Below are 19075 nucleotides of genomic sequence, written 5' to 3'. Positions count from 1 at the left end.
GCTTGGCTGGCGTCTGTTTGTCTTGTGCAATGCTACTTAGGATCAATAGGATGGGGTACTGAGGCAGAGGTTACAATACAGTCATTACCGAGTTCGCCGTGTTGATTTCAGGCCCGGGTGGCCCGCTCTCCTGCCTGGCCTCCGTCCGGTTTTTCGTCGTCAGGCAACTCCCGGCCACGTACCTTCCTTACCTGTTGTTCCAAAGAGCAACAATGCCAGGACGGCAGCGCCTTCACCTTGGCCCCTTGCTTTTCCCCCACCTTGTTCCAGAATCTGAACTGGTTTCCTCTCAGCACATCGGTTTCCATCACCATTACTTCGTCTTCGCCTTAGCGATCAGGACTCTATTCCCGACGTGACACGACAGAAGCGTGACGAACAACATCATCATAAAGATGCCAGACGACGATCTGATTGACAAGCTGCTAGCTCAGCTACCCGCGCCATACCCACTCTCAACCGGGCGCAGCAGCAATGAGACGTCACGCACGTCGGTCAGGAGGGAGGGAACCGGTATGGGATATTCATTTACTTCCTTTATCACCCTCATTCCCTCTAGTTCTTTGATTAACCACCGCAAAAGTTGTTCCTACGTTTCGAAACATTCCTCCCCTGCGCGTCTCGGACTGTGGTTCAAGCAGTGAGCTCGGTTTGTTACCTCTTTCCCCTCATGCCTTGCTTTGTTTTTGTGCTCGCAGTACTAAAAGGCCTCGGGCAGAGCCAGGTGAAATCGCGTCCACCCCCACCTCCAGCAGTTCGCCGTTGGATGGCAGTCGAAAAGGGCCAATGGCCATTCGCCCTGCGCCCGGAAAGGTTGGCGTCGTTAAAGAGCTACCTGGCATCAAAAATCCCTTGTCTTCTCTCCTCCATTCACAGGTGCCGGCCGGTCCAAAACTCATGCCGGGATCACCTCAGGATCGGTTTAAGAACTCTGTTCTGGCCAATCCTTTGATGGGTACAAAGTCTCCACGTGCCCCGGGCGGCTGGGGCGGCTCTCAGCCAGTGTTCCGATCCCATGCTGGCCATACCTTCTTCTCACAGAGTCAGGAGCGTGTGAAGGGCGATGTGCAGGGGGGCTTTGGGGGATTGCAAGCCCCCAGCAAGGCAAAGACAAAGGTAGCCACTGCAACCGTGGCTAAACCTTCTGTTGGATCCTCTGAGCACGCGAATGACCAGACGCTCCAAACCCGCAGCACCAGCGCGAGCCGCCCCTCTACCAACGTCCCCTTTGGTAACGTTCCAAGGGGACCGAAGAAGGACCAGCCCCAGGCTTTGTTAGCGCCAGAGGCTTCAAGCTCCTATGATGTAAACGCTAAGAAGAAACTGTCATTGAGATGTCAGTCGCTTGGGTTTAACCCTGAATGGGTTTTGTGTGCAAATGTGGGCGGCAAGTGCAGTTTCAACGTCAAGCTCCGAGACGCCATGGTCGAATCTGACGGTTTATATGTTGGAGAGCAAATGGCAAAGGCGGTTGTTGCAGATAAGGCACTGAGGGACTCGGAGCTTTGGAGAAAACTGGAGCGCTGGTCCCGTCCACCAGCGTCTTCCAAGGCTTCTGCGACCAGCCATGCCAATGGTTTCTCGGCCACGTCAACAAGCAACTCTCGCCAGAACAAATCTCGTCAGCACAACTCTCGTCAAAACGTGTCCTTAGTCAAACGAGAGCCAGGCATCTTGGATGTTGCTGTGAGCCGCACCACCGAGGAGGGTGAGCGGCTCAAGCTTCTGATCATGCTTCAGAAATACATCGGACCCTCGGTTCCCAACTATACCGATCGTCCTGATGTTTGCAAAGCCTTTTTTGAGGGACTAGCCATGGGGGCTCGTCTTACAGGGCCTTCCCAAAGCCCTTCCGAGCACATTCAGAAAGACCGCGCCAGATCACGCTCCCCTCCAACCCGCCACTCTAACATTTCTGCTAGCTACCGGGCCCGTTCACCTCTTGGAGTACGTGGAAGGCTCACTCCGCCGCCGGTCTATTTTCAACACCCGGGCCGACCTGACTCAAGTTACTACAGGCCGTGCAATACGCCCCGTCGCGAGCCCCCTCGCGGACCATCTGGTGATTCCAGGGGATACATGGCTGTCAAGAAGGAGTAGGATGGACCTGATCGACAGCAACTCTGCTAGCAAGCAGAACAAATCGGTCGCGTACGACACAACGACCACATGAGAAGGGGCTATGATGGCTGCTCGGGTGCGAAGGTAAACGTCTCGAGACAGATTTACCCTAACTTCTATCCAAGAAGACTTAGTAGGATAGTGAGAAGGAGCTATTATCCTGACTTTTATCCCCCAATTGGTCCGCACCGGTGGATATTCAGGAAGAGGATTTTGGGACATCGGCTGCGGCGTTTGCAAAAGGGGCGCATGGTGTTGTGAGCTTGGATGACTTTTTGTCTGTATGTATTGGCCTTACTGTGCGCCATTCAAGCACAATAAAGGGCATGGCGAGATACCAGGCGTTTGGCTGCTCATTATGAGGCTCTGCTATGGTTATACAATTAGAGCGGTTTGTATGTACGTACTGTCAGTAGTTGTTGCATTGCTTCAGGTCTATCATATGGAAGAATGGCTACTTTCACCTCAATAGAAAAAAAAGTGTCCGCTTACAAGTTACTGTGATGACGGATCTAGACGCTGTCGTTATCAATCTTGTCCGCCCGATGGGGATGAACTTAGTGATCTGCCTCCGCCATCCATCCCACGGATGTCTGCACATCATGCCCATGTTCGTGATCACAGCCAGGACCAGGGGATGTCGCTCCAGGTCTCTACGTACCTACACTAGACAAGCTCAATCAAGTTAGACTTTCGGATGGCCACGAGGGATCGGTCCAAAACGAGGACAGACCCTGGTCACTGTGGACCGAAGTAGACTAGGATCAGCCAACATTTAAAATTACATGGCTTGGTATTTGACCATCCCTGGCGGTGTTTGAACCCTTCCCCCTCTCCCCAAAGGCACCCTTTCAGTCCCCTCCTGTTCTCTCACTGTCGCTCTGATGGCCGCGCAATTTCTCTTCAATCCTTCCTTCTCACAAAAGTCCTTCGTTTTGAGCAGCACATCAGTGGATAGTTGGGTCGCGTTTGACATATCCTGCCCTGATTGATACTGGCATCCATGCTCCTCCTGTTCTGGCAGTGAGTCGTCGTCGTCGTCCTTACGGTTCCTACTTACGGTCCCTAGTACGGTCGTCAATCGTCAATGGGCTCCCACTTATCGACCTGCGCCCCAAAAGGGGACGAATATTACCACTGCGACTACTCCATTGCCGGCTTTCGTGACAATACGAGTACGGTAGCGGACGGCATACTGGGCTTTACAAGTGTTGCGCTCCAGGAGGAGTTGCAGTCTCTACAACCTAACCCGGATGTAGCAGGTGTCGGTGTAAGTCGATATACCTTTTTTTTTTTTCCTTACCCCCCTCGTTATTTTTCAGACGCTATGTTTTTGTTTGTTTAGTTGTTGTTCGTTGTTGTCATCCGACCCACCTTTGACCTACAATTACTGAAAGCATACTGCATGTGACAGACCTTGGTCGGCTTCGTCATATCCTTCGCCGCCTCGACATTACTGGCGTTATTTATCCACTCCGTCGAATGCCATGAGATCTTTGGCCAAAGTCATAAAGGCGACCATGAGAAGCACTCGACCAAACACTGGTGGAACATCGCCGATACCATCCTGATCTCGTGGTCCGACCAGCAGCTCGTCTTGGGCATGGCCACCTCCATCGCGGCCCTCAAGACCTGGTGCTCCTTCTCGACCTACCACCTCAATCTCATCGGCCAGTGGCTCGTCCTCTGCTCCGTCACCCACGCCAACGCCCTGCTCGTACACTGCAAGTATTTTCATCGTCGGCGCCTGCTTGCCGACGGGTTGCGCGTTGTCACCATCTTGACCAACCTCATCCTGTCGGGCATGGTCTTTTTTGTTAGTCGATCCGTCGGAGGCAAAGGGATGCCCTCGGTCGCGGACCATACTCCCTTGCAGATCTTGCCGGCGCAGTGTTTCTTCAAGCACGCGATCCTGGCGCCCGGATTAAAGCTGGTGGATGGGTATGACCAGTATTCTCATCCAAACGGACAGGCGCTGTTCTTGATGAGTTTGCTGATCTTGATTGCGGCCGGGTTATCCATGGCGGCGCATCGATGGCGCGGCAAGGGAGCGAGGAAGAGTCGGTGGTCGTGGAGCCTCAGGACTGTCATGCTGTTGGCGAATATCGGCGTTGGTTTTGCGTCGCTGGTGTCGTCAGTCGAGCTGAGGGATTGGATGCATGCGAACGGGTGGATGGAGGATGATTCGGAGTTGGAATGGTCGTATGGACAGTTTATTCCTGCGCTGTTGGGTTTGCTTGTTTTTGTATCGGTGTTGGAGAATGTGTTTGGTAAGTTCTCTTTACGTGGTTTATTGCCCATCCGCCCCTTCCTGTTGCCCGTCAGCTCACTAACGTGTTGTTTCGTTCCGCGGTTTCCAGATGAGCTTCCGGACAGGAAGAGCATGGACCAGCAGAGCTTGATACAGCTGGGTCGCGACGGGCAGTTCGAGATGGATATGCGACGAATATCGGCACAGTCAAAGATGGATTTCAAAGTCCCACAAACAACGGTCTCGCCGCTCGATCCAAGACCGTTTGACCCGAACGAAGGGCGAAAGTGGTAAGGTGAAAATGACTAACGGCGAAATGCGAGGGGCAGACTGCCGGTAGCCGAAGGGCCCCACCTGCTCCAAATTCGCATTTCGGGGGACTCAGTCAGACCGACGTCAGTAAGTTATGTAGTGTTCATCGGCAGGGCCATGATAGCGAAAGAACATGTAATGTATGAAAGTATCGATACCCTCAAATTCTGTGATACCCCATCAGACTTGGACTGCCCTGGGTCGTTGTGATTGCACTAGTAGTGCGTTTTTGAAACTCGGACGGATTGTCTTCGTTCGCAGCGAGTTGTCGAAAGGAAGAGAAGGAAGGACCCTTACCCAGGGGCAGGTGGATTAGTTATGCAAGGTACCAACCAATCAACGCTGGTTTAATCTACGCGAGCGGAACCCCGCTTTCGTCCTTTTTTTTCCGTCGGTCGCTCTTTGGAAGCGTTTGTCAACTTCAAATTCCGATAAGTAATGTTGCGCCTACACGCTGTGGCAACGCAAAACACAAGAAGTTTATAGGTTCTATTCGAAATAATACGCACCGAGACTCATGTCCCTTTTACGCTATGATCAATGTCGCACCTTACTACACATCGCATAACTACTTTAGTTGAAATCGAAGGTTACTAGCAGCAATGGTGTTCATGCTGCCCTTCTTGACTTAACGCCAAGCTACAGATACTGAATTACCATATAGTGGTAAAGATTTCAAAAATAAATCATACCAGGCAAGATGGCCGAGCGGTCTAAGGCGCCACGTTAAGGTTAACCCTTAATCCTCATTTGAGAAATCCGTGGTCCGAAAGGGCGTGGGTTCGAATCCCACTCTTGTCAAACATATCCCGTCCACCGAGCTCGGGCGGAGTTTTCTTTTTCTTTTCCTATTTTTCACTCGGTTGACATGGTTGGCCCCCTCATCGGTTGTTGTTTCGTCTTGGGAATAACGGTACGGTACTTGCAGCTTCAACTTCAACGGTCATCGACTGTAACTTTTCTTTTTCCTTGAATATAAAAGTTTCCTCAATACCTGCCCTTATCATTTCAAACTACTAGCCAACGTACTTGCTGACAGTGACCTGTTGTTGTAGAAACTAAACCTTTTGAGTGAAGGTAGAGGTTAGGGTTTGTGATGGGAGGGGGAATGCTTGGCATTTTCTTTTCCCACTTGTAAGGTGTGAACAAAACTCCATCCAAACTCCACAGAACAACTTACAGTTGATCACGACCCTCAGTTCTATTTTGCTACGAATTGCCTCAGCCGCTGCATATATAACTTGTGTCTCGCAATGTTACTTCACCAGCTTGGCTAACATTTCTTGAGCTGGCGAGAGCGACACTTCAACAACAACAACAACAACAACAACAACAATAACAACAACATCAACAGCGGCAGCTCTTTACACAATTATTCTGGTTACGAATGCTTTTCGAAGCAACACATCCGAGGGGATAGCTTCTGCTACTTTCAGGACCCACAAAAAGAACGCAAAGCACCCGTTCTCCATCATATTCATGTAATCCAGTTAAAACCCAGGAGCCATCAGTTTCGACACCGCCTCACATACCTAGCCATTATGGATATCCCGCAGCAGCAGAAAGTACAGCAACAGGTGCCCACCATGGAAGAAGTGCAGAACATCATCAAGCTGCAGCGCTCTATCGTCATGGCCGACATCCTCAAAGTCAAGCCGGAAATGAGCGATCCGGAAAAGTACAACGCGGCTCTCAAGGAGGCTACGGCACTGGCTCTCTACAACATCTACCACGCCAAGCGCGACCGCAAGGTCAAAACCGAGGCTTTTGTGGGATGGTATATCTCCAATTTCCTGTGGATGATGTTCCACGGTGGCGTCGATCCCAAGAAAAACCCCATCCGTCACTTGGAGCCCATCGACTTCCCAGGAGAGCCCGAGTCTTTGGCGTATGAATGCTACATGTTGGGAAGGCGAAATCGAGACGAGGAGGCCCAGGACAATCAGCAACAGGTTGCGGCAAGTGACAGGGAAGACGCTAATGACGCGGCGCAGCCATACGTAAAGGTTAATGTCGATCAGAGCACTGAATACCTGATCACGGTTGAGGTGGATGGTGGACGTGAGGTGGCTCATCCTCTGTACCGGAACATTGCGCAGTGCGTCAAGGACTTTGGCCAAGGGTCTCACTATGTCAGAAAAAGGCCAGGCCCAAGCTACAAGAAAAAAGTTGAAAGACCTGCCCCTGTTCAGCAGACTTCATCAAGGCCGGCGAAGAGAGCAAGATATTGACTTGTGCTCACAAGAGACTGGGTTTATCGTCTGCTTTCGCTATACGCGATGCTCATCAGCCTGCTGCCAGCGAAGAATGGGGGCCGATAATACTTGTTGATTATCCATCTCCAAAAACTCGACCTAATACAAGCTCAAACTCAACTGCTCGCCCTTCACCCATCTCTCCAAGTTCTCAATTTGTTGATCATACCACCCGGAAAGCGTATCCTCCTCAACATACCCCATATGGGGTGTAAGCAGCACTCTGCTCCGCCCGTCCTCTCCCCACTTGGTTGTCCTCCACTTGCTATCCAACGGCAACGGCTCCAAGTTGAACACATCCAGCGCCGCCGCCCTGATCTTGCCCTGCTCCAACACTTGGAGCAGATCCTCCTCGACCACGAGCGGTCCGCGCGACGTGTTCACAAAGATGGCCGTCTTCTTCATCAACTCCAGATCCTTCTTGGCGATCCCACCCTTCGACCGATCCGACAAAACCAAATGCACGCTCACTACGTCCGCCGTACTAAACAGCTCCTCCTTGCTGACCACCTTGAACGTCTTCTCGCCCGTCTGCGCATCCTCCACCGGCAAGCCGGCCTTGGCAGCCTGCTCGTCCGCCTTCTCCTGCGTGAGGTTGCTGCTCCAAGCAACGACCTTCATGCCAAAAGCGACACTCATAATCTTGGCCACCGCCACGCCAAGTCTGCCCAGGCCAACAGTACCCAAGGTCTTGCCCCGTAGGCTGACGGCGGGAACGGTCTGCCACCCGCCCGTCTTGACGGCCCGGTCGTCCTGGGCTACGTTGCGGGCGGCGGCGAGGATCATGGTGACGCAGTGCTCGGTGGTGCTGACGGAACCGACGCTGCCTGGGTTGGACTTGTCGACGGCGCCGGCGACGGGGATGCCCCGCTCCTTGAAGGCGTCCAAGTCCAAGCCCAGGTTGCGGTTGCCGGTGGTGAGGAGGAGCTTGAGGTTAGGGAGGCGGGAGATGAGCTCGCGTGGGAAGGGGGTGCGTTCTCTCATTGTTGCTGTGAGAGAGTGTGTATTATGTGTCAATTGATTAAATGGGTGATCTCATGCAAGGAAGTTGAAGGAGAGGGGGGAATTGCAAGTCCGAAAGGGACGTACAGATGACAGTGAAGGGCTCCAGCCTCTTGACAAGCTGATCCTTCACATCTTGAGTAGTGTCGGGGTGGTTATACGGGCGGAGGGTGTCCTTGAAGAAGGAGACTTCGTACTTTGACGCGTCCAAAGCCTTGAATTTTGGTTCCGAAATGCCCTGGTAGTCATCGAGGACTGCGACCTTTAGTGGAGAAGAGGACATTGTTGCGAAGAGCCTGGAACCGCGTCTAAGAGATGTGGACAAGAGCGACATTCGATATGACGGTCAGGGGGTAAGATCCGATCTTTTAGGAGGTCTCGTCGTGGCACGGTGACAAAGCGCCCATGGGATGAACTTGGCTCAAAAGGAAACCGACGCAAACCGACACCCGCGCGCTGGTGATGCCGTCATCTAGATGCCCCACTTGCAGCTTCATACCCCGCAATATCGGGTTGTTCCGAACCGTCGGGAGTTCAGACACACGGTCCCCACTTTACCCCTTGTCCGTCCCGTGGGCCCCTACCCAACCCCGGGTTTGGCTTCCTGGAGTCCCTTGTTAAGACATCCACATCCACATCAAGGTGGGTGCGCAATGGCTGAAGTTGTTCTTCCTGATGGTACATCTGTGTCACAGCATGGCTGTAAAGAGAGTTGGAGCAATGCCATCAGGGAGACTGAAGACACACTTGGGTGAGGCTTCCATTGTAGATGGTGAAAGTTACAATTTGCTGGGCATCCTCGTGGCGCCGTCCAGCCGAATGACTACCCCGTTCAACATGACATTCTCAATCGCCTGCCTGGCCAAGGAAGCAAACTCTTCTGGCTGACCCGCCCGTGAAGGAAACTCCATCGCCTTCTTCAGCCCCGTCCTCACCTTGTCGCTCATCATGGCCGTCATAGCCGAGTCAAACATGCTCGGCGCAATGGTGACGACTCTGATTCCAAATCGGGATAGATCCCGAGCCATGGGCAGCGTCATGGCCGCAACAGCGCCCTTGCTGGCGGCATAAGAAACCTGACCCATCTGACCATCAAAGGCGGCAGAGCTGGCAACCATAATAACAACACCGTGCTCGCCGTCAGGACCGTAGGCCGGGGAAGAAGCGAGAGCAGGAAGGAACTGGCGCACGAGATCGAGGACACCACGGAGATTGATGGAGAGGACAAAGTCGATGGACGACAAGGAAAGTGGGTTCAGGGACTTGTCAAGCATCTGGTGAGTGTTAGATCAAGTCCAACGCGGAGACATTGGCAGGAATACTTACCAAACCCGGACTTCCAACCCCGGCGGCGGGGATGATTCCACCGAGAGGCTTCCCAGTCTCCTTGATCCATTCCAGGGTTGACTCCACGACGGACGCAATGCTCTCGGTGTCCGTCACGTCGCACTGGAAGAAGCGGATGGATGACCCAAGTTCCTTGGCCAGAGCGGCTCCGGTTTCCTCGTTCATGTCAAGGACAGCAGCATTACCGCCCGACTTGACAATGTCCCGAACGCAGGCACGGCCGAGGCCAGAAGCACTGAAAGTACATAGTGTATGTAGTTGTCAGTCAAAAGAACCCACTCGACTTGGGATGTGATGTCATCACTGATACGTACCCGCCCGAGACGACAAATGTCCTTCCTTCGATAATCATTCTGAAAAAAGACTCTTTAATCAAGACTTTTCGGACCAAAACTGAAATAGTTCAAGTTACATGTTCAGGATAATTCATGACAAGAAGCTGAGAGGATCCCGACTCGAACGGGGCTAACAGTGGATGTCGGGAATCGGGGTCCTCCCATCCCCGCGGTTTTGGCAGACATGGAGTGCCTCGGCACACGCTTGCAGGCAGGCGGTTGCTTTTTAGGACCCTGGCCCAGCCGAGGGCTCGGTGGCCTGTGCGTTCCCTTCACAGCGGCAACCGGCTGAAGCAAGCAGTAACAGCTCATCACCCGATTTCCAATTGCAAATTGTTGGCTGCAATCTTGCATCCTGTGAAAGCAACCCTGATATCCTACCTCTAGACTACCTCTGCAGACCGACTTTTCCGTTGTCAGTACTCTTCACCTTTGATAACTCAGTCGTCACCTCGCAACCGACATAGGTACGATACCCAACGACCATTTTACCACGCGACCATACCATCGAGTATCGACCCCTGCCTGGCGCCCTTCTACAAGCTACTGGACCTAGGGTAGGCAACTTGGGAGGTCCGTCCTTATCAAAGTCCCTTGTTGCCGCGATAAAGCCTCTCCCACACGTTGTGGAGCCTTGTCTCGTCAACCCCCCAGCGGCCGAACCGGGTGACAGCATATCCATGGTTTAACAAACACGAACAATTCAACCTTCAAACTAGGTAGATATCGACGACTTCACCATCTACGACAGCATTTGCGCGCTGCTCGAAATCAGATTGCCCGACATATTCCTCGGATTTGAGAATCGAGAACAAACAGATACGCCCAAGTCAACTGACCACATGAACTCCTCACAAAACGACAGAGCTCGAATTCGTCATCACAGATAGCAACCCGATAACAGAATCTCGCGGCGAAAAGACAACCAAACTCGGCCCATTGTGCTCCATCGCTTAATCGAAAGACGGTGAATCGTAAGACGGTGAATCGTCCGTCAGTAGGGATACCAGAGGATTTCAAGAAGCCATATTTCCGGCCACACTTCGGACCATTCATTCACCATGACAAGACCTAGGCGGTCATCCGCTACGAGCGAGGAGAGCGCGGGGACTGGGAGAGAGCAGGTAATGAATCCAAGAGTGGGATTACGTTGGCACCTCTATCTAACAGTCATTCGGAGCACAGGAACTGGGGAGTATGTACGATTACCTCGCAAAGATCATCCTCCTTGGGCCAAGCGGGTCAGGAAAGTAAGCATCGCTAACCCAATTCCACAACTCTGATGCCCATCTAACCGCTTGAATCCCAGATCCTGCCTCCTTCATCGCTTCGTGAAAAGCGAATGGCGCGTTCTCTCCTCCCAAACAATCGGCGTCGAATTCGCCTCCAAAATCATAAAAGTCGGCACCGGCGCCCGCCGGAAGCGCATCAAGCTACAACTCTGGGACACTGCCGGAACCGAGCGCTTCCGCTCCGTGTCCCGCTCCTACTACCGCGGCGCCGCTGGAGCCGTGCTCTGCTACGACATTACATCCCACAACAGCTTCTCCAACCTACAGCCCTTTCTCAACGACGCCCGCGCGCTCGCCTCGCCGAACCTGAGTCTCATCCTGGTGGGGAACAAACTCGACCTAGCCGGAGGCGGCCATCCCGGTGACGAAGAGGACCTGCTCGGCCCGCTGCCGCCACCTACACCAAGCAGTACCAGCGCGCATAGCATTCCGTATACGATTAGTAGTGTGCATACGGGGAGCGCGGGCGTCAGCGTGGCCGGGACGCCGTTGCAAGCGGGGAGCTACGCTTCGTCTACTACATCTACCATCCGCCCGGGGGACAGTACGAGTACGAGTTACGGGTATGGACTCGGGTCACAGCTACAAGCTACGGTGGCGCCGGATGGACGAGAGGTTTCGGCGGTAGACGCGAGTCGATGGGCAAGTATGGTCAATGTACCAGTGACAATGGAAGTCAGCGCCTTCAGCGGCGAGGGTGTTGACGAGGTGTTTGGGAGACTGGCGAGGATGATCTTGACCAAGATTGAGTTGGGCGAGATTGACCCAGACGATCCGATGAGCGGGATCCAGTATGGCGATTACGTGGGTGGATGGAGCGGTGGTGCGAGCGATGGAGCAAGTATTAAAAGTTCCATGACCGGGGACGAACAGGGAACAAGAAATCGGAGGCGCAAGCCAAGGCGTGGAGTCCAGGGGTTGAGGGAGTGGGAGGAAGTCTTTACGCTCACCAGTGGCAGAAGGAGGAACAATGGTTGTTGTTGAATCTGCATGGGTTGATGTTTTGGGTCGTTATTTTTCTGGGAGAAGGCGTTCTTTACCCCAGCCTTGCCTATGATACCATATGCGTCTTGCTTTTTATCTGGTCTCAACAATGGCACATCCCTCGTTTTGGGAAGCAGAGGGGGACATGTTGACAAGTCAGGGCTTTATTAAGGGGTTTGAAAATTGGCGTCGGCGGAGCGGTTTACTTGGACCTTTGTTTTGCATAGCCTACCATTATATTGACTTGTAGATTATGACATCTTTTGTATATTCAAGCTTGGCGTTTACTGCCTGTAGACTTTGACATTTGTACCAAGATTTTTACACATCTTATGGAGAAAGTGAAGCGCTTTATAACGGAGCTTGTCTTTACGGAGTGCGCCCATCCGCCTCAACCGGGATGGAACTTCTCCGGGAACGGAACGATATAACTTTTGGTCTTCAACGCCATACATAATATCCGCACCTGTGATATCGCGCCTAATACCGTGCGAATCCACCTCTCCCATTGTCACACCAGGGTCGATTACCACGATGAGGGTCGAAAGTCTTTAAAGGGCTGGGGCCAAATGTTGCTGAAGCTGGCCGTAGCCGCGCTCACACGGTGGGGATTTACTATGTAGCCTCCTACTATGTAAAAGGGAAGCGGAAGGTCTCCCTCCGCGCTTCAGGGGTCTTGAGCCAAGACTTCTCTCATGTTATCAGATCTCTGGACTTTATACAATCTTGGCGTGGTGTTATCGCAGACTTCATTCCGGACTGTTCAGTTGCAGAATCACAAGTCATGGACATCAAGATGAAGAGTTGACAAATCCGTTTGAGAAGCGCACCAAGTCATGATATCTTGGGTCGGTTGACAGCTACGGTATCTGCGGTTCATGACATAGGTACCTAACGATACAGACGCAAGATGCCTGACAGCTCCGAGAAAATATGCACATGTCAAGATGAAGCAGCCGCCTTGCAATAACGTCCCCGCTGTGCCTGCATCGCCAGCATGATGGATGGATAGGTAGGTAGGTACGTACCACTCATACAGTCTGGTGTTTATGGTAGTGTGGTGTATGTAGAGCGCTACAAGCGTCACGCTTGGTGGGGTGTTCAGGGGTTCTCATGCATTCAGCTGGCAGCTGGTACTGTATTGTACCATTCGTTCCCTCGGGATGTCTTTCCCCGCCATCAACTTGCAGAGCTTAGGTTCATGAGGAGGACGAGATGGGACTACTACCTAACAGCCCATCAAGGTACCCGGGTAACTTGGCTACCTCTGACTACCATTCGAACGTATCGCATCCTCGACTTAATAAATATGGGAAAACTGCACTTCATTCTCAGAACCAAGTGGTTCCTTTTTTCAGCAGCATCTTACCTCGTCAGTGTCCTGTCGTTTCTGTCTCTGGAAGCAGGACGGGGAATTGTTTGATACTCTGGATATAACAGATTCCCTCCATCGATCCTCTCTTCTTTACCTATACATTCCTTCTACAACATGTCTCCCCGCTCCGTAATCCCCATCGACAAGAACTGGAGGTTCAAACAAGCCGACAAGGAGCACAGCAAGTTCCTGCCCGTCGCTCAGTTCCCTACCAATGTCCACCTAGACCTCCTCCACCACGGCTTGATCCCCGATCCCTTTATCGGCAAGAACGAGCTCGACGTTCAGTGGGTCGGCGAGGCCCAATGGACTTACAAGACTACCTTCAAGGGAGCCAGTGTTCCCGAGAATGGCAAGGCCGTCCTGGCCTTTGACGGCCTCGACACCTTCGCCACTGTCAAGCTCAACGGCAGCACTATCCTTGAGGCAGACAACATGTTCATCCCCGAGCGTGTTGAAGTTACGTCTTTGCTCAAAGAGGATGATAACGAGCTTGTCATTGACTTTGACAGTGCTTACCTCAGGGGATGGAAGCTAGTTGAGAAGTATCCCGATCACAAGTGGGGGTGCTGGAACGGTGATAACTCGAGACTGGCCGTGAGGAAAGCGCAGTATCACTGGGTGAGTTGTCTCGGTCTGTAACGCCTGATCTTAGAAACACTTTACTTACTAGTTGCATATAGGGATGGGATTGGGGCCCGACCCTCCTGACCTGCGGTCCCTGGAGGCCTATCAACCTGGAGATCTTCGAAAGCAGGCTAGCAGACCTTAACATTCAATCGACTGTTCCGGAGGACCTCAAGTCTGCCGATATCGAGGTTACTGCTGAGGTCGAGGGCAAGGCAGACAAAGTGCGGTTCGATATTTCCCTCGACGGCACGCAAGTTGCCTCGGAAACTGTCCAAGTCAGTTCTGGCAAGGCCACGGGTTCGTTCACCCTTGAGAATCCTTCACTCTGGTACCCCATTCGATATGGCAAGCAACCCCTGTATCAGGTCAAGGCTACTCTTGTTTCCGGTGATAGCGAGGAAGACGAAGTCGAGAAGAGGGTCGGGTTGCGCAGAGCTGAGCTCATCCAGCGACCACTTAAGGGCCAGCCCGGCAAAAGCTTCTTCTTCCAAGTCAACAACATACCCCTTTACTGCGGTGGCAGCGACTGGATTCCTGCCGACAACTTCATCCCTCGGATCACCAAGGAGAGATATCACGACTGGATCAAGCTTGTGGCCGACGGCAACCAGTTCATGATCCGCGTCTGGGGCGGCGGTATCTACGAAGAGCAAGCCTTCTACGACGCCTGCGACGAGCTCGGCATTCTCGTATGGCAAGACTTCATGTTCGGCTGCGGCAATTACCCTGCCTGGCCTGCCCTTCTCGAGTCCATCAAGCGCGAAGCCTACGAGAACGTCAAGCTTCTGCGTCACCACCCTTCCATCGTCATCTGGGCCGGAAACAACGAAGACTACCAGTACCAGGAAAGCGTCAACCTCACCTACAAGTACGAGGACAAGAACGCCGACAACTGGCTCAAGACCGACTTCCCCGCCCGCTACATCTACGAGAAGATCCTCCCCAATGTCTGCTCCGAGCTTATCCCATCCACTTACTACCACCCGGGCTCACCCTGGGGCGACGGCGTCGACACACACGACCCTACCGTGGGCGACATCCACCAATGGAACGTGTGGCACGGCACCCAAGAGAAATGGCAAAACTTTGACAAGCTCGGCGGCCGCTTCGTGTCCGAGTTCGGCATGCAAGCCTTCCCCAACGTCAAGACCATTGACGCCTACCTGCCCCTCGGCAAGAGCGATCCCGATCGGTACCCTCAATCCTCCACAGTAGACTTCCACAACAAAGCCGACGGGCATGAGCGGCGCATCGCGCTCTACCTGGTGGAAAACATGCGCTACGGGCCTGACCCGCTCGAGCAGTTTGTGTATGCCACCCAGCTCATGCAGGGCGAGTGTCTGGCCTCAGCCTACCGGCTCTGGAAGCGGCAGTGGAAGGGCCCCGGCAGGGAGTACTGCGGCGGCGCGCTGGTATGGCAGATCAACGACTGCTGGCCGGTCACGAGCTGGAGCATTGCCGACTATTATCTGCGACCCAAGATGGCCTATTTCACGGTCAAGAGGGAGATGGCGCCCGTGAGCATTGGTATCACCAGGACGGAGCACCGCCACCCCAGGGATCGGTACACGCGCGTGAATGTGGATGTGAGCACCAAGGTGGAGGTGTGGGCAAGTAACCTGACGCTCGAGGACCTCGAGGTCGATTGTCTTGTGAAGGCGTGGGACGTCGAGACAGGCGAGCAGACGTTCAACGAGATGGTTGTCGAGCGGGTCACCCTCCCGGAGAACAGGTCGACGGAGATTGACGCCAGGGAGGTGCCCATTATCGCGGGCGGTGGAAAAAACCAGGAGAAGCGCACGGTTGTGGCGGCGTACTTGTTTGATCGCGATGGCAAACAGATTGCTAGGTATGTGAACTGGCCTGAACCGCTCAAGTATCTGCATCTGCAGAAGCCGAAGGAGCTTAAGGTGGTGCTGTCGGAGGATGGCACGGCGGTGGAAATCAGCGCCGAGGTGCCGATCAAGGGTCTGGTGGTGGAGACGGAGGATGATTCGGTGGTGTTTGAGGATAATTTGGTTGATATTGTGCCGAACGAGGTGGTGAGGATTGGGGTCAAGGGGGCCACCAAGGAGACGAAGCTCGAGGCTAGATATTTGGGGATGTTATGAAGGGCACAAAGCGCGAAAAGAAATATATTCAAAGAGGTGGATGATACCTAGATACATTTCACGGTGGTCAACTTCAATGTAGAAGAGGAAGTGCATGAAGTCATCTCAATCACATAGACTTGCTTTCAGACTATATGCCTACGTATATATACAAAGAATGACCCAAACCTAAACGCCATCGCCAAAACCAAAGAAAAAGTAAGAAGGAGCAAGAGTTACAATCCGATATTTTCCTTTCCTTTTTTGTCTTCACATCCGCCCCAGCACTTAGCAGCAGCCAGAACCACCGCAAGCCTTGGCCTCATTCAGCTTCTTCTCATCAACAGTAGTATCAAGACTACCCTCGACATCCTCGTTAGGGCCAGCAATGAGGATCTTGATAACCTCACCCTCCTTGACCTTCTTGAAAGCCTCCTCGGCATTCTTGAAGGGAACAACGCCGTTGACGAGCTTCTTGACATCAACCTTGCCCTGCTCAACAAGCTGAATAGCCAGCCTGTAGTCACCGCTGCCGTAGCGGAACGAGCCGCTAGCCGTGACCTCCTTGATGCAGAGCGCCATAATGGGGAAGGTGATGTTGTCCTTGCCCATACCGCCCTGGACGTAGTGGCCGCCCTGACGGACGACGTGGAGTGCCGCCTGGATGGAGGGCTCAGCGCCGCTGGCGTCAATGACGGCATCGGCACCCTCGCCAAGGTCGGCGGCCGCGATGATGTTGCGCGCGTTCTCCTCGGGCGACACGCGCTGCGAGAGGTAGGTGTGGGTGGCGGCGAACGACTTGGCGAACTCGAGCTTGGAGGGGACAATGTCGACCGAGACAACCTTGGAGGCGCCGTAGGCCTTGGCAACGGCGGCGCAGAGGAGGCCGACGGGGCCGGCGCCCATAACGACCACGGTCTGACCGGGCTGGATCTTGGCCTGCTTGGTGATGTGGACGGCGACAGCGAGGGGCTCGATCAGGGCACCCTCCTGGAGCGAGACGGTCTCGGGGAGCTTGTAGCAGAAGTCGGCGGGGGCGGTCCAGAAGCCGGTCAGGGTGCCGTCGTAAGGAGGGGTGGCGGCGAACCGCATTTCGGGGCAGAGGTTGTAGTGGCCGGAAAGGCAGTGGACGCAGCGGCGGCAGGGGTAGCCGGGCTCGAGGGCGACACGGTCGCCGACGGAAAGAGTCTTGACGGCATCGCCGACGGCAACAATAGTACCGGCGGACTCGTGGCCGAGAACCATGGGGTCCTTCACAACAAAGTGGCCGATAGCGCCATGGAGCCAGTAGTGGACATCGGAGCCGCAGATGCCGGTGTAGTTGACGGCGACGAGTACGTCATGGGGGGAGTTGATCTTGGGGACGGGCTTGTCCTGGAAGCAGACGTCGAGGGGCTTGTTAAGGACGAAGGAGAGGTTCTGGAGAGGGAGGAGTGGTCAGTTATGGCTTCAGGGAGAAACAGGGTAAGGGGAAACTTACAGACTTGCCGTCGGTAGCCATGTTCAAGATTTGTTTGGTGGCGATCAGGGGACAAGGGGTACTATCTCTGTGGTGTTGTTGACGGAGGTGACCGAGGACAGAAGTTGGACGGAAAGACAAGACTGGAAGAGGAGAACTACGAGGGAGGAAAAGATGAAGGGAACGGAGACAGGTTTAAATATGACATCCTACCTATCATGATGTTAGTCTAACATGGCGGCTCGGAGTCTGCTTTTACCCAGAAATCCGGATAGCTTCCTAGCTATGGGGTCCAGAGTCCAGACTCCAGCAACGGCTGTACGTATGCCTTGATGCTCTGTCCGGTCTGGCCACCCCTCCCGCTAGTGCATCGTGTGTGTTGCTGCATCGAGGAGGATGGAAGCTTGGATGGGTTGTCATACGCTAGTGCGTGGAGTTGTGGTTGTCCTGACAGCAGGAAGAAAAGTCCAAACTGTCAGAGATCATGCCAGGCGAGCACGCAGGGCGGGGATTTGCTGGAGGTACCCAGCACCCGCCTCAATGAAGGTTGTCAAGATGCCCGCAGCAGAGCGACGCGATGCATGGAAGCATCTACGCCATGTCATTGACGCTGTCTGGTCTGTTGGTTAGTGAAAGCTTTCCCGGAGCTAGGGGTGCCCTGCAGCGGTTCCTTCAGGGGGGGTGGCCGAAACAGAACCCCACGCTCCCCTCAGCTCCACCCACCTCACGCAGCCGCATTCCCATAGCTCCACATCTTTCGACTTTATCCAAGGCATTTAACCGTGCCAATCACCGACGGAGCGCCTGTCCAACAGTATCCGCTGGCATGGGCCAGACATGATGAGTCTGGCTCGACTGGGCAGGAACTGATATCAGGTGAGAGGCAGAAACTTTTGGGATAAACTGATAATAGGATGTATTGGTGATATCCAAAGCCATCTGGGCGTAACCGCGCATTCCGCGAGGCGAAGACGGAAACCGAAGGGATCAAGAGGACATTGTGGGCTGATAGGCAAGAGAAGAGTCGGGCTACTTCCATTATTACATGCGGAGCAACCTAGGTCTCGGTAGTGTCTGCTGTAGCTCCGGGACATTGATATTGTGCAGCATTGCACAAGCTGGGCTTCAATATACTACATAGGGGGGGATGCAAGTTCTATATAACATGATCTGCTTGCTGTACATCGTTGGCGGCAGGTTGACATTGCTGTGGTGAAGACGTCTCCTTTCATCCCTTCCTTCTCGGGGATAATTACACCGGGAAAGCGAGCGCTCTGTCATCCCATCAAAACGAAGCTCACCCGGGCCGTCAATGCACGGCGGATAGCTCGGGAAACACATCTGCATCCATGGAATGTACCATAGTGTACACCAGATAGTAAAAGGAAGCTATGCGAAAATAACAACAAAGTCTACAAAAAGACAACTGACAAGGGCGAGATTCGAACTCGCGCCTATTTCTAGACCAGGAAACTCGGGATGAGTGAATTCAAGTGGACCTGAACCTGGCGCCTTAGACCGCTCGGCCACCTTGCCATCGATATTATATTTTTATCGTGAAAGTGGCTTTTGAGGACATTAGGGAAGATGCTCAGCTTAACTAGTAGCCACAGCATAGACTA

The 19075-nt window shown here is 53.5% G+C and overlaps 8 protein-coding genes and 2 non-coding genes across 10 annotated transcripts; 6 read left to right on the top strand and 4 right to left on the bottom strand.

Moving 5' to 3' along the window:
- Positions 1-395: 395 nt before the first annotated feature.
- NCU00885 (hypothetical protein) lies at positions 396-2100 on the top strand (the record flags this gene model as incomplete). The annotated part of the gene is made up of 2 exons (XM_959708.1): positions 396-513; positions 719-2100. The coding sequence occupies 2 exons, from the start codon at positions 396-398 to the stop codon at positions 2098-2100; spliced, it is 1500 nt and encodes a 499-aa protein (XP_964801.1).
- An 870-nt stretch (positions 2101-2970) lies between these two features.
- Positions 2971-4863, top strand: NCU00886 (hypothetical protein). The gene is made up of 3 exons (XM_011394543.1): positions 2971-3391; positions 3536-4391; positions 4482-4863. The coding sequence occupies exons 1-3, from the start codon at positions 3209-3211 to the stop codon at positions 4664-4666; spliced, it is 1224 nt and encodes a 407-aa protein (XP_011392845.1). The 5' UTR covers positions 2971-3208; the 3' UTR covers positions 4667-4863.
- Positions 4864-5378: 515 nt separating this feature from the next.
- NCU15047 lies at positions 5379-5485 on the top strand. Its single transcript has one exon. It is a non-coding gene; the product is annotated as a tRNA-Leu (tRNA).
- Positions 5486-5829: 344 nt separating this feature from the next.
- On the top strand, positions 5830-7067 carry NCU00887 (hypothetical protein). The gene has a single exon (XM_959710.2). It carries the CDS (start codon positions 6226-6228, stop codon positions 6913-6915), a length of 690 nt encoding a protein of 229 aa, XP_964803.1. The 5' UTR covers positions 5830-6225; the 3' UTR covers positions 6916-7067.
- On the bottom strand, positions 6259-8393 carry NCU11195 (D-isomer specific 2-hydroxyacid dehydrogenase). Its single transcript, XM_001728425.2, has 2 exons — positions 8029-8393; positions 6259-7928 (listed from the first exon to the last, which is right to left on the bottom strand). The coding sequence occupies exons 1-2, from the start codon at positions 8273-8275 to the stop codon at positions 7039-7041; spliced, it is 1137 nt and encodes a 378-aa protein (XP_001728477.2). The 5' UTR covers positions 8276-8393; the 3' UTR covers positions 6259-7038.
- Position 8394: 1 nt separating this feature from the next.
- Positions 8395-9803, bottom strand: NCU11196 (3-hydroxyacyl-CoA dehydrogenase). The gene is made up of 3 exons (XM_001728426.2): positions 9603-9803; positions 9268-9523; positions 8395-9215 (listed from the first exon to the last, which is right to left on the bottom strand). Exons 1-3 carry the CDS (start codon positions 9638-9640, stop codon positions 8721-8723), a joined length of 789 nt encoding a protein of 262 aa, XP_001728478.1. The 5' UTR covers positions 9641-9803; the 3' UTR covers positions 8395-8720.
- Positions 9804-9971: 168 nt separating this feature from the next.
- NCU00889 (RAB family GTPase) lies at positions 9972-12217 on the top strand. The gene is made up of 3 exons (XM_959712.3): positions 9972-10747; positions 10809-10873; positions 10933-12217. Exons 1-3 carry the CDS (start codon positions 10685-10687, stop codon positions 11897-11899), a joined length of 1095 nt encoding a protein of 364 aa, XP_964805.3. The 5' UTR covers positions 9972-10684; the 3' UTR covers positions 11900-12217.
- An 893-nt stretch (positions 12218-13110) lies between these two features.
- gh2-1 (glycosylhydrolase family 2-1) lies at positions 13111-16180 on the top strand. The gene is made up of 2 exons (XM_959713.2): positions 13111-13895; positions 13958-16180. Exons 1-2 carry the CDS (start codon positions 13389-13391, stop codon positions 16013-16015), a joined length of 2565 nt encoding a protein of 854 aa, XP_964806.1. The 5' UTR covers positions 13111-13388; the 3' UTR covers positions 16016-16180.
- NCU00891 (xylitol dehydrogenase) lies at positions 14276-18064 on the bottom strand. The gene is made up of 2 exons (XM_959714.2): positions 17475-18064; positions 14276-17413 (listed from the first exon to the last, which is right to left on the bottom strand). The coding sequence occupies exons 1-2, from the start codon at positions 17493-17495 to the stop codon at positions 16283-16285; spliced, it is 1152 nt and encodes a 383-aa protein (XP_964807.1). The 5' UTR covers positions 17496-18064; the 3' UTR covers positions 14276-16282.
- Positions 18065-18880: 816 nt separating this feature from the next.
- NCU15046 lies at positions 18881-18989 on the bottom strand. The gene has a single exon. It is a non-coding gene; the product is annotated as a tRNA-Leu (tRNA).
- Between the last annotated feature and the right edge of the window lie 86 nt (positions 18990-19075).

The sequence above is a fragment of the Neurospora crassa genome, linkage group I (assembly GCF_000182925.2).
Source record: "Neurospora crassa OR74A linkage group I, whole genome shotgun sequence".
Lineage (NCBI taxonomy): Eukaryota > Fungi > Ascomycota > Sordariomycetes > Sordariales > Sordariaceae > Neurospora > Neurospora crassa.
The sequence above is the reverse complement of the archived record's forward strand: the minus strand, read 5'-3'. Positions and strand labels throughout refer to the sequence as shown.

Coding starts and splice junctions, on each gene's coding strand:
- NCU00886 (XM_011394543.1), top strand. CDS start 3,209: ATGGGCTCCCACTTATCGACCTGCGCCCCAAAAGGGGACGAATATTAC. Junction 3,392..3,535: donor CGGATGTAGCAGGTGTCGGT/GTAAGTCGATAT, acceptor TGCATGTGACAG/ACCTTGGTCGGCTTCGTCAT. Junction 4,392..4,481: donor GGTGTTGGAGAATGTGTTTG/GTAAGTTCTCTT, acceptor CGCGGTTTCCAG/ATGAGCTTCCGGACAGGAAG.
- NCU00887 (XM_959710.2), top strand. CDS start 6,226: ATGGATATCCCGCAGCAGCAGAAAGTACAGCAACAGGTGCCCACCATG.
- NCU11195 (XM_001728425.2), bottom strand. CDS start 8,275: ATGTCGCTCTTGTCCACATCTCTTAGACGCGGTTCCAGGCTCTTCGCA. Junction 7,929..8,028: donor GGAGCCCTTCACTGTCATCT/GTACGTCCCTTT, acceptor ACTCTCTCACAG/CAACAATGAGAGAACGCACC.
- NCU11196 (XM_001728426.2), bottom strand. CDS start 9,640: ATGATTATCGAAGGAAGGACATTTGTCGTCTCGGGCGG. Junction 9,524..9,602: donor ACATTTGTCGTCTCGGGCGG/GTACGTATCAGT, acceptor ATGTACTTTCAG/TGCTTCTGGCCTCGGCCGTG. Junction 9,216..9,267: donor GGGTTGGAAGTCCGGGTTTG/GTAAGTATTCCT, acceptor AACACTCACCAG/ATGCTTGACAAGTCCCTGAA.
- NCU00889 (XM_959712.3), top strand. CDS start 10,685: ATGACAAGACCTAGGCGGTCATCCGCTACGAGCGAGGAGAGCGCGGGG. Junction 10,748..10,808: donor CGGGGACTGGGAGAGAGCAG/GTAATGAATCCA, acceptor TTCGGAGCACAG/GAACTGGGGAGTATGTACGA. Junction 10,874..10,932: donor GGGCCAAGCGGGTCAGGAAA/GTAAGCATCGCT, acceptor CTTGAATCCCAG/ATCCTGCCTCCTTCATCGCT.
- gh2-1 (XM_959713.2), top strand. CDS start 13,389: ATGTCTCCCCGCTCCGTAATCCCCATCGACAAGAACTGGAGGTTCAAA. Junction 13,896..13,957: donor GGAAAGCGCAGTATCACTGG/GTGAGTTGTCTC, acceptor AGTTGCATATAG/GGATGGGATTGGGGCCCGAC.
- NCU00891 (XM_959714.2), bottom strand. CDS start 17,495: ATGGCTACCGACGGCAAGTCT. Junction 17,414..17,474: donor TGGCTACCGACGGCAAGTCT/GTAAGTTTCCCC, acceptor CTCCCTCTCCAG/AACCTCTCCTTCGTCCTTAA.